This window comes from Gossypium arboreum, chromosome 9, assembly GCF_025698485.1.
Source record: "Gossypium arboreum isolate Shixiya-1 chromosome 9, ASM2569848v2, whole genome shotgun sequence".
Classification (NCBI taxonomy): Eukaryota; Viridiplantae; Streptophyta; class Magnoliopsida; order Malvales; family Malvaceae; genus Gossypium; species Gossypium arboreum.
The window spans coordinates 41,433,481-41,445,603 of record NC_069078.1 but is presented as its reverse complement, the minus strand read 5'-3'; the positions used below and the strand labels follow the sequence as shown (position 1 = coordinate 41,445,603).

Genomic DNA, 12,123 nt, shown 5'->3' with positions numbered 1-12,123 from the left:
AGATGTAGCTGGTGCTAATTTGGCCGATGAAAATGGTGATGATTTCTTGTTAGTGTTAACAAGCGATAACTCCAAGCTCACGTCCGAGCGGATCCTAGATTCAGGATATTCTTTCCACATGTGTCCCAATAGAGAATGGTTCTCCACATACAGTTCGGTTGAAGGTGGAGTTGTGCGCATGGGAAACGATTCATCTAGTAAGGTAATTAGTATTGGTACTGTTAAAATTAAGATGCACGATGGGACGATTAGGACACTCTCAGATGCCAGGTATGTACCTGATTTACGAAAGAATCTTATCTCCTTAAGTATTTTAGACTTGAAAGGATGCAGAATTAACATCTAGTCGAGCGGCATTAAAGTATCTCGTGGAGCTCTAGTTTTGTTAAAAGGTAAAAGAACTAGCAGTCTTTATATTCTAGAAGGTTCTACAGTGACCGGTGAAATCGGACGTCCCTCGTCCGTTACAAAGTTGAAGTCAACTCGTTTGAAGCGGAGGCAACTTGGTCATAGGAGGGAAAAAGGTATGACCGTTTCGTTGAAGAGAGGTTCTATTTTGAATGCATGTTTTGAAAAGTTAGGGCACTGTGTTAGTGAAAATCAGACCATGGTTAGTTTTGATTTGATAGTGTACAAGTCGAAGGCTAGAAGTTTTCCAGTTTCTAAGCATAAATTCGACTCAGTTAATTCCCTGCATAGTTCAAGATAGGCTCGTGGCGAGCTTTGGCAAAGACGGCATTGTAGAAATATGAGTCAAGGTGGAGATTTGTTAAATATGACTCCTATTTTCAGTCAAATTTGAAAAATAATCTTTTAGTTAAACTTTGTTTACTTGTTTCAATCAAACACTGATTAGTTTAGATTATTTTATTATTATTTGACCTATGAATTCAGCCTATGAATAGGCTCTTTTACAACCTTAGAAAAACACACCCATTAGATATTAGAACTCATAACACATTTAGAGAATTTTGTATTTACGTTTTGAGGGTTCTTTGTTTTCGAGTTTTTAGGGTTTCGTCTTTATCTCCATCTTTTGTACTCTTCATTCTTTTGTCATTATAGTAAAATTATCTTTACCCGTGGTTTTTTATCCTCTTTGGAGGGGTTTTTCACGTTAAATTTGTGTGTTCGATTTCTCAATTTATTCCTCAATTTTTTCTTGTTCGTTGCTTAATCGGGTCAATCCTAACAGACGTCATTGAGCAATTAAGTTACAAACGAACATTAAATGTGGGATTAGTAAATTTACACTTTGGTCACTCAATTATTAGTGAGTTTATAATTTGATCAATCAATATTTGCACAACTACCCCTAACCCAATAATCCAAACAATATCCACAACAACTCAAGCCCCATGCCTCACTTTTAACCCAACCAACTCAACAACCCTTCATTCTTAACTCACTCACCATTAACTCACTCACCATTTCCCTTTTGACCAAAACCATAACCCAAGAAAATCAACAGTTAAACTATTTACACACCCTTTCCCTCAATGAACAACCAAATATCACCGTAATCACAATCAAAAGCAAATAAAAAATACAATTAAAAAAATAATCAAATAGGACCTACAAAAGCAATTGGGCAGAATAAAATTAGAGAAAAGAATCAAAATATATATAAAAAAAGGTTTAATGACAAAATTCGCCACTAACATTTGCATGTTTTGTCAAAATAACCCTAATTGTATTTTTGAGGCTTTTTTGGCCATCAATCTTTTTTTTTTCAAACTGCTTTTTCTAACAGATTTAATGAAACTATCATTAAAAAATTAACAGAGGATGATGTGAAATATTTTAATGAGATGTAACTTATTACTTAGTAACCCAATAAAATAGTTACATGTGAAAATAATAAAATAAATAAATCATACATGAAATTTTAAAAATAAGTCTTAATTAAAAAACATAACTATCTAAAAAAGAGTTTCAAAATAAATGCATACGTTTGATTACTAGGAGGTTCCAAAAATAATTAATAAATCAAATCGAAAATACTAAATGCTTGAAACCTTTTGTAGATAATTATGTTTATTTTCTTTAAGTTAAGAGTTATTTTTAACTTCATAAATTATTTATTTTATTATTTCCACATGTAATTATTTTATTAGGTTATCTAAGTAATAAATCATATCTCATTAAAACTATTCCACATCATCTCATTAATTTTTTTAACAACACTTTCATCAATTTTGTTAAAAAAAGGCAATTTGAAAAAAAATAAAGGTTGATGGCCAAAAAATATTCAAAAATACAATTAGAGCCATTTTGACAAAACATGTCAATGTTAGTGGTCAAATTTGTCATTAAGCTAAAAAAAGAGAGAGAGACTTAAAGATATTAGATTCAAACAAAATTTAGTTGGAGAGTTCCAAGCAATGAAAGTTCAATTCAAAAGGTAAGAAGAAAGCCTTATTAAGAAGAGAAACATATCGAAGCTAGGCGACCATCTAATGATGGTGGATAGAGATCAAAGAGCTTCTTGGTTAGGGTTTTGAATTTAAATCAATGAAGTGTCTGGTCATTTGAAAGAAAATTAAACCATGAAGTTGAAAAAGAATGAAAAGAAAAGCTTTGTTCAATGTGCTTTTTTGTTAGAGAAGGCTAGATGATGGTGAGATTCCTAGAATACAACTTTTAGATAGTTTAATAATGAACTTATAATATTTTTGAAATTGATTGATCAAATTATGAACTTATTAATTGTTGAGTGATTTTGAATATAGTTTATCCTATAATGAGTTAATTGACCACGTTAATTGTTGAGTGATTTTGAATATAGTTTATCCTATAACGAGTTAATTGACCATATCAAATATCTTTCAACAATTTAGGATCTTTTTGGATAAATGACGCATTTAATAGTATAAAAACAACGATAAAACTTAAAATAAAAAGAAAATAAAAACCATAGCACTAGAAATAAACACACTTAAAAGTCGAGGATTTTTTTTCAAATAATTTAATCAGCAATTTATAAATTTTTGATATTGAGCGAGGAAAATTTAAATATGCTAATAATTGAGGGAAATTTGATCCGACCGCTCAAAATTCATCTGAGCGAAGGACGACCAAATCATTAAACGGGCATTTAGGGTTTAATAAAATCGCATAACGAAAACCCTCTAGGGTTTTAGAAGCAGCTGCTTTTGGTTTTCAGTATTTTCTCCCATCAAGAAGAAATGGGTTTCTGGGGTCAGTTCTTTTATCTTGACCAAAACCCTTTTACTTTTCTCGCTTTAAACTCTTACTATTTTGTATTTTCACATTTCATTGTTCCATTGTTTGGTTATGGTAAACAGTAGAGGAAATATTCGAGAAATTTGAATTATGATAATGGGTTTGGATCGAGGATTCTTTTGAAATTAAACCCAAGATTCATTATCGTCTTCGGGCCATTTACCAGTTACCAAACGATGCATTGCTTGTTGTATTTGTTTTTTCTTGAAACTCTCTATTTGTTCTTATAGGCTCTTTTTTTTTTTTTCGTAAACCAGGAATTGAAGTCAAACCTGGAAAACCACACCCTTATCATTCTGACAATGTTCGGGGAAAGCTTCACATTACTCAGGTATATTATCCTGATTCAGAAATTCAAAGTTAAAAGGAAAAGCCAGAGCATTTTGTTTTCTGAATTCTGGTTCATGTTGGAGTTTTCATTTTTCTTATACAATTATTAATTAGTAAATACTGTAGGAATAAGATTGTAGTCACATGCTTTTATTAGTTATGTTTTGAGGTTTTCTGACCCTTCATCAATGGAGTGCATTGTTTATATGGAGTTGAATAGTTGAAACATATAAATAACGTATAATGGTGAATCTTAGTCAGAATTTAGGCTTCTTGTTAGTTCTCTAAATTGCTAGTGCAAATGATTTTTGGGTTCCTAATTTTGGTTTTGTTTTTCTTGATACGATGTATGTTCCATTGTTAATTTATAACATGTGGTAACACAGGCAACTTTAGGCCTTGGATCATTTAAAGAGAGGTCTGTACTTCAGTGTTCTGTCGGACACAAGAGTCCGATCATCCTGTGTTCCTTGTTACCAAATCAGAATGAGACTTGCGCCTTAGATCTTAAATTTGATGAAGACGATGATTTAGTTGCTTTCTCAGTACTTGGCCCTCAAAGCATCCACCTCTCTGGTTACTTTGTTGCTGATGATGGAGATCACCTACGAGATGAATATGAGTCGTATCCTTTTATTTAATTTCTCTTATTTGAAGACAAGCATATTTGCATTTCATTTTTTATTAAATTGTTTCATGAAAGAACTGAGAACATGGTTGAGGTGTTTATAACTCAGAATGTGGCGCATATAACGTGATTTATTAATTCCTTTACTACATTATGAAGTGATTCTTATGGGGAGGATATTGCTGAGACTGAGACTGAGTCCGAAGATGAGTCCTCTGATTATTGTTCTGATGAGGAGTATGGAGATGATTTCATAGATGATGATGATCTTGAGTTCTTCCGTCCACCTGTCCCAAATAGTGGAGGTATTTGACATTTTGGATATCTTTACCAGATTTCATTAAGTAGAAACTGGATCATATATGTTGCTTTTTTCTATCATGTCATGTATACCAATCTGCAGCCCTTGAAAATTATTTTAATTTGATTTTCTTAATAATTTTATACAGCTAGAACCTGTAAGTAATGCATGGCTAACTTGGTATGAAAAAGTATAGTCTTGTTCCCTAAATTATGACCTACTGCTTCTGGAATTTCTGTTTGTTCTGAACAATTTGAAAATTTTGGTTAAAACTGATGTGCAGAAGGTTGGCAGATGGAGAAACTTTCTTTTGTTTAAAACCTGTATATAAGCATCAATGTGAAGGAAGATTCAAGAACTGTTTCATAGATGTGATGAGGATTTATTAATTATAATTGGTTTAGCTGTTTTTCTTTAAAGATCATTCATTGGTCAGAGTTGAAATTTTTGGTGAAATTTTATGTTTAAGCACATTATTGAAGCATTGACCAGTTAGGTAATTTATTATTTCAATGTGAAGGAAGATTCAAGAACTGTTTCATAGATGTGATGAGGATTTAGTAATTATAATTGGTTTAGCTGTTTTTTTTTAAAGATCATTCAGTGGTCAGAGTTGAAATTTTTGGTGAAATTTTATGTTTAAGCACATTATTGAAGCATTGACCAATTATGTAATTTATTCTTTCACTTTGTTGATCCATTATTCGTTTTTTGAAAATTGTACATAATAGTTTCTAGATGTTCCTTATTCCATGTACAGGGTTTTTGTTGCATTTTAACTGGTATTGATGGGCTTTTTGCTTACTATTCTTTTTTGAATTAACTTTAGTTGTAATCGAGGAGATCATGGATGATGAAAAACCTACAAAAGGAAATGAGGAATCTAAACGATCCAAGAGAAAGAATAAATTGACTGGCTCTGAGGAACAAAAGAACTCACAGGGTCAACTTATTGTCAAGAGAGGTGCTGGTGTGACAGATTTGGAAACTGAAGATGAAGATGGCTTTCCAGTTTCTGCTTCACAAAAAAGCGAAGATGCTATTCAGCAGCCTCAACCAGAAACCAAGGAACTTAGAGAAAATTTAACTAAAGAAGACAAGACAAGAAAAGATGCTAGTGAAAAGAAAAGAAAAATTAAAAACACTGATGAAGAAGGGGGGTAAGATGCCCTCAACTTAACAGTTTTTTCTAAACTTGATGTCACGGTCGTATTATTTATATCATGCAGGTAGCCTAACTTGTTAATGTTATGTTCAGTCTGTTGATCTATGTGATTATTATGCAAACTTTGTTAGGAAAAAGAAGAAGAAAAAGAAGCAAAAAGGAAATGATACAGATGACATCAATGGTTTACCGGGTGATGAAGTTCAGCTTGTGAAGGAAGAGAGCCAGGATTCAGAGAAGGTAATGCCTGTTGGAAAAGAACAAGATCATCCCCATAGTGATCGGTGAGTACTCTTTTCCACTTTTGTGTATTCATAGAGAGGTTACTGCAGATAGACAGTGCCTGTCTTTTTATCTGCACGTGCATTTACTTGTTGATATTTTCCTTTCTCTAATAAAATAAGTCATAAATATATATGCATGATAAACAAGTATATTTATTATTTGAAGTCTTAAGTTAAAACCTTCAGATAAAATGTAGAGAGAAGAGAGTTTCGTCTCGTTAGTCTGTTGATCTGACTTTGCATAGTGCTCAATTGTACTTCTTGATAGACATGTTTGAAGTCTTTCAAGTGGTAGAAACCAGGAAATGGCCTAGGATGTCAGGATATTCTCTTCTCCCTCTTTTTCTATCTAGAATGCACTGATTGCAGTTTGCATTGTATGCTGAGGCTATGAGTTGCCATTAGCTAAATTTATATTTAGTTACCCAAACAATTACTGTATGCCTGGCAGGGCCCTTGGTTCTGAACCAGACATTGTGCCTGGTGAGAACCTCTCTGAGAGAAAAAAAAAGAAGAAGAAGAAGACCACCCAAGAGAATCAAGTAAGTGCAAATGCATCAGTTTCACAAAGTGGAGATAAGGATACTTCCACTTTGAAGTCTGAGGAGAAACAAACTGCTGGCAAATCTTCTCAAGTGAGAACCTTTCCGAATGGATTGGTTGTCCAAGAGTTAGCAATGGGCAAACCAGATGGTAAAAGAGCATCTCGTGGGAAGCAGGTTATTCTTTCTCCACTAAGTTTTCAATTGATGAATTTTCCCCTCTAAGAAAAATAACTTTAGATCTTTCTTCTATTTTTCTGCAATCATGAATTCTGTAATCATATTTTGGATATTTTCTGAAGGGAATGGATAGAAGATTGCCTGAAAAGAGAATGGAGCTTGTATAATAAATTTAATAGATATTGCAATTAGTCATATAATGTGATTTTGAGTCATATTTGATGACAAGATTATGTGTATTATTTTGCATACATTTTACTTGGATTTAGTTGGAGATTCTTACCCTAGTTTGTTCTTTCGGTTCAGGTTAGTGTCCATTACATTGGGAAGCTTCAGAAGAATGGAAAAATTTTTGATTCCAATGTGGGAAGGGCCCCCTTTAAATTTCGCCTAGGTACTATGACATTTTACGGCTTATAAAATACTAAACTTGGCTTTTCTTTTTGTCGGAGTACTTTTGTTTAGTTAATTGATTTTTAAATATTTTGGGTTGATTTTATAGGCGTAGGAGAAGTCATCAAAGGATGGGATGTTGGTGTCGAAGGTATGTAATTGAACCGTTAACAATTTATTATGTTTGTTCTTGTTATTTTCACTCATTTGTCAAAGCATTTATGTATATCCGGAATGTACATTGGCCATAGGCATGCGTGTTGGGGATAAAAGAAAACTCGTAATTCCACCAGCAATGGGGTATGTACATTATGCTTTCGTAAATTAGTTGTGAATGCTGGTAAGACTTGTAACCAGCAATCGAGATTGTTTAAATGAAAATTTTGTCATGCAGTTATGGTTCTAAGGGTGCTGGCGGTAGGATACCTCCGAATGCATGGCTCGAGTTTGATGTTGAGTTGATTGGAGTTCGGTGATTAGTCTAGCCTCTACTGAGCTATGAATTATTATTTTTTTTCACTGCTTGAGTGATCATCAATGAGCAAGAAAAGAAACAGTATCTAGTTGTGTTGCAATTTTAAATTTCATCCAATATTGTCCTAATTGAATTTTTCTGCAGAAAGTAGTGATTTGTGTCTACCGCATAGATCAAATTTTGTTCGTTTGTGCCATTATTTGTGTTTATGTTTAGTAAGAACTAAGAAAAATGGAGGGTTTCTTTTAGTAATTGATTTGAGATTTTGTTTTTAGTCTTAAACCAGTATTTTAGTTTTAGTTTTTTTTCGTTCAAAATTTTGACGTGTTTCGGTCAATAATGATTGGTAACGGTACAGGTTGGTTTTTATAAAAAGATTTTTTTTTTGACTATTTTTAGAGTTCATATTATATTTAATAAAATATAATAATTTAATTAAGTAATTGAATCTAATTAATAAATTTAAAATTTAAATTTGTAGATAAATATAGTTTTATGTATGTAATTGTGGGTCATAGGTGATGTAAATCGAAACACAAGGATATTAGTATATATCAAAAGCAAATATTATACATGGTGGCTAATTACCTTGCTCAAAAATGGAGACTTGGATTTTGTTAAAAGAAAAATGCACATATGTTAACCGGGCAAAATAGTGTCAATAATTAAATGTGGTTGGTGTTTCACTGTAATTGGTATTTGATTTTTTTTTTCATTTTCTTTTAACTGAAATCGAATTAGGTTATTATTGAACTGTGCTAAATTAGATTAGATTAGTTTTCTTGGGCTTTTATGATTTTGAATTTTAGGTAGATAAAATTATTTTTGGATTTGAATTTTAGACTTTCATTAGATTAAAAATTATTTTTGTTTTATGGTTTTTACACTATTTGGTAAATTACAATTTTTAAATTATACATAAAATTTCAATTAAAATGTTTATTTTAAAAAATAATTTGTAAAATTTATAATTATAAATATTTATTAAAAATCTAATTAAATTTTAATTTAATTACTTTCAATTTTCACTCACATAATTAAATATTAAATTATTTATATTTTATAACTCTTAATGTGTAATAACAAAAAACACTCGTTAATAATGATAACTAAAACAACAATAATAATAGAAAAAGAACAAGACATGATAGACTGATACTTGAATTGTTAGAAGTTTTAATGAACAAACAATGAATTTATGATAGACTGACACTCAAATTAGATTTAAGTTTTATTTTTGTTTAATTATAAAATATGTAAAAGCATAATAAAACTTATATTTAGAATTTAGAAGTAATAGTTTTTCTTTTGGGTTTTAAATGGTTTTATCTATTGGATTTATATATACAAAAATATTAGATATTCTTTTGAAAATTTTATACAGTTTTTTTTTTAACTTTTGGGTATCCAATGGAATAAACCAAAACCAAACCAACTTGATGCGATTCAATGACATCATCTAATTGAAACTGAACTATAAGAAAGTTAAAGTGAACAAAATTACCGATTCGGCTTGATTTCTTAATTTAGTCGTTTTTTTTTTCTTACCGTTCCATGCACCTTTCTCCAACGTATTCTAATTTTCATCAATGTATTCCCTTAATGCGATTATACATAGGTTTAAGTGAAAAACTGGCTTTAACTATATTGTTTTTCCATTTAGGTACCAAAAAAACCTAAACTTTGAACCATTTACTTCTGTTAAAAGAATTTTCATTAGCCAATTAAATCATGATAAGTGGAAAAACATAATTAAAATTAATATTCTCTTTCTTCCATCTCTCCCCTCTTCCCTTCTTTTTTCTTTCATCTTCTTTTTTCTCCTCTCATTGAATCACCAGCTTCAATACAAACCAACCACACCATCATTATATATTTTGTCCATCGATAGAAATACACAAATTCAAGAACACTTTTAGAAAAGAAAAGAAGAAAAAATTGAAAACCCTTCAACATGAATGCTAGTAAATTAACAAAAATAAATATTCAAGCCTTTTTGTTGGTTCCATCTCTTCACATTCCCTAAAGCAGATTTGTTAGGATGATTACCATCATCGACCCAAAGCCCAAATGGATTTGGGCGGGGTTGTAATGAGCTCGTAGGATGAGCTCGCAAGTCCAGCTCACTCTCTTACGAGGTTATACGTGCATAAGACCTTATAAACACGTTTGAGTCTAGAATAGGATATGTGTCTCTAGCATGAAACCTACCTAGCATGTCATGTCAATGACAACACCCATATCATATAAATATACAAGTACCACTACCAACAATTTGGTGCGGTGAACGTGGAGAATTTTTTATCTTTGAATATTCAGTTTGTAAGAAACAAAAATGGCTCATCCTATTGAAAATTTTCCCATTAATTTTTTCACCAGAAAACCTGGAGTCTCTAGTGTAAGAAATCAACTTAGTGAAGCAGACTTATTCGCTGGTGGTTTGTTGATCGACCAAAAAATTTGGGTAATTCAACTCGTACAGGAGCCTCAAACTCGCTTGACTTAAATATCCCTTCTAGTTAGGGATTGTCACTCCCCTCTGATCAGTAGGTGTCTCCACAACAATATTTTTCTCTTCAAAAGTAGATAAGATTAATGAGGGAGCAAGTGGCCCTACAAAATGTAAAATTTGAGCAACAACAAACATTTCAACAAGAGTTGTTAAGGCAAAATGACGAGCTAAGGAAAAAGGTACAATCTGATAATTCTGATCTTCATATTAGTAATGGCATGCATGAGGAAGATCTTGGGGTGCATGCAAAACCATGGCAAAATGAGATGGATGCACGGGCTTTGCATCCTAATTCTCGGGACATGGATTGGTTATTTTGTTTTAACAATCCACTAGCTTTTGAGATTGCAAAGGTAAACTTACCAGTTGATTTTAAGGTCCCTAAGGAAATGTTTAACGGTAGTAGGGATCCTCGAGCACATCTCATGTAGTACAATAATTATATGAATGTGTTAGGAGCTTTCGATGCTGCGAAGTGTAAGGCTTTTTCAATAAATCTAAAAGGAAGTGCAAAGGATTGGTATTTATCCCTCCCACAAAGTTCCATCCAAAGCATTTCACAATTGGTTCAAATTTTTTGGGGAGGTTTCGAGCACATAGGATGATAATGAGTGCGCCTATAGCCTTGATGTCTATCAAATAGAGAGAAGGCGAAAGCTTGCAAGATTACATCAAATGTTTTCATGTGGCAACGTTAAATACAAAAAAACTGGAGGACCAGTTGGCCATAGATGCTTTTATCATGAGAGTTTTAAATGAGCATATGCAATACTCATTCACTGATAATAGGCCGCAGAGCTTGGCAGATTTATATTAGTGGGCTCATAAGCTTGTTGAGGTGAAAGAGATCAAGAGATCAGCTCCTGGTACTTTTCAGAGGGATGACAAGCATTTGAGGAACAGAGAGGGAGTTCATAGTCTCCAAGGATCGTCTTCTTAGACTCTGCATGCAAGGTAGGGGACAACGAAAGGGATAATCACGAAATGAGTCATCCAAGGTGTTTCAAAGGTCTCAGCCTGAGCACGCAATGAGGTATCCTCCTTATGGTAAATTTGAGACTTATACTCCTTTGAACGCTACACGTGCTTATATCCTTAGCCAAGTAAAGAGTCTTGGCATCTTGTCAACTCCTCCACCTCTAAGGCAAAATGCAAGAAGATCAAGCTCGAGGGATAGGTGTGCTTTCCACAAAGATGGAGGGAAATAAGGCTGAAGATTGTTCTTTCTTAAAAGATGCTATAGAGGAGGTAATCAGAAATGGTGAACTTAAAGATTTTCTAGCTTAGAATATTGATCAACCAAGGTAGAGTGTAAAGACTGAGGCTAAAGGTAACGAAAAGGTGAGAGGAACTATTTATGTGATAATTGGGACAAATAAGAACTTGGCAACCTCCAATGCGAAGAGGAAGGCTCAACTTAGGAGTGTTATGTTGGTTAGCTCACCAAAGAGGTTGCATCAGTAAGAAAAATAGAGGGTGGACTTTAGTAATGAAGACAATGAATCATTTTATGACGAGGAAGGAAACGATCCGATGGTTATGTCAGTAGCTATTACAGGTTTCGAGGTAAAAATAATACTAGTTGATATAGTGGCAGTGCTGTTGAGGTGTTAACATGGGAGGCTTACCAGAAAATGAGGTTGAATGAGCAAGCATTGAGAAAGGCGAGCTCGTTGTATGGTTTTACGAACCATCCTATTGAAGTAAAGGGTTGTATCACTTTACATATTTTCCTGGGGGATGGTGAGCACACCACAAAGGAGAATGTTAAGTTTTTTGTGGTTGATCATCCCATGGCATACAATGCTATTTTGGGGCATCCCATAATGAGAATAGATAAGATAATGGTGGCTACTGTAACACCCCTAACCCGTATCCTACACCAGAATAGGGTAATGAGGCATTACCGTATAACACACATCATTCGCATACATTCGTACATTCATAATCAAAATCCATTCATATCAATCACATTGTCCCTTGTAAGGTCCTACGAGACTTTAAAACATGCGTAGAAGAAGTTCGAGACTAAATCGATAACATTTATAAATTTTGGGAAACATATAA

At 32.9% G+C, this 12,123-nt stretch overlaps 1 protein-coding gene across 1 annotated transcript; it reads left to right on the top strand.

Annotated features, from left to right (window-relative positions):
- The first annotated feature begins 3,011 nt into the window (after nt 1-3,011).
- Nucleotides 3,012-7,826, top strand: LOC108454003 (peptidyl-prolyl cis-trans isomerase FKBP53). Its single transcript, XM_017752280.2, has 11 exons — nt 3,012-3,201; nt 3,504-3,577; nt 3,963-4,201; nt 4,364-4,509; nt 5,335-5,665; nt 5,802-5,954; nt 6,406-6,673; nt 6,983-7,070; nt 7,179-7,220; nt 7,321-7,369; nt 7,464-7,826. The coding sequence occupies exons 1-11, from the start codon at nt 3,189-3,191 to the stop codon at nt 7,543-7,545; spliced, it is 1,485 nt and encodes a 494-aa protein (XP_017607769.1). The 5' UTR covers nt 3,012-3,188; the 3' UTR covers nt 7,546-7,826.
- Nucleotides 7,827-12,123: the final 4,297 nt, after the last annotated feature.

Bases quoted from the DNA above. Each gene is read 5' to 3' on its own strand.
- LOC108454003 (XM_017752280.2), top strand. The intron at 4,202-4,363 runs GTATCCTTTTAT...TACATTATGAAG, and splicing joins CTACGAGATGAATATGAGTC to TGATTCTTATGGGGAGGATA. The intron at 6,674-6,982 runs GTTATTCTTTCT...CTTTCGGTTCAG, and splicing joins GAGCATCTCGTGGGAAGCAG to GTTAGTGTCCATTACATTGG.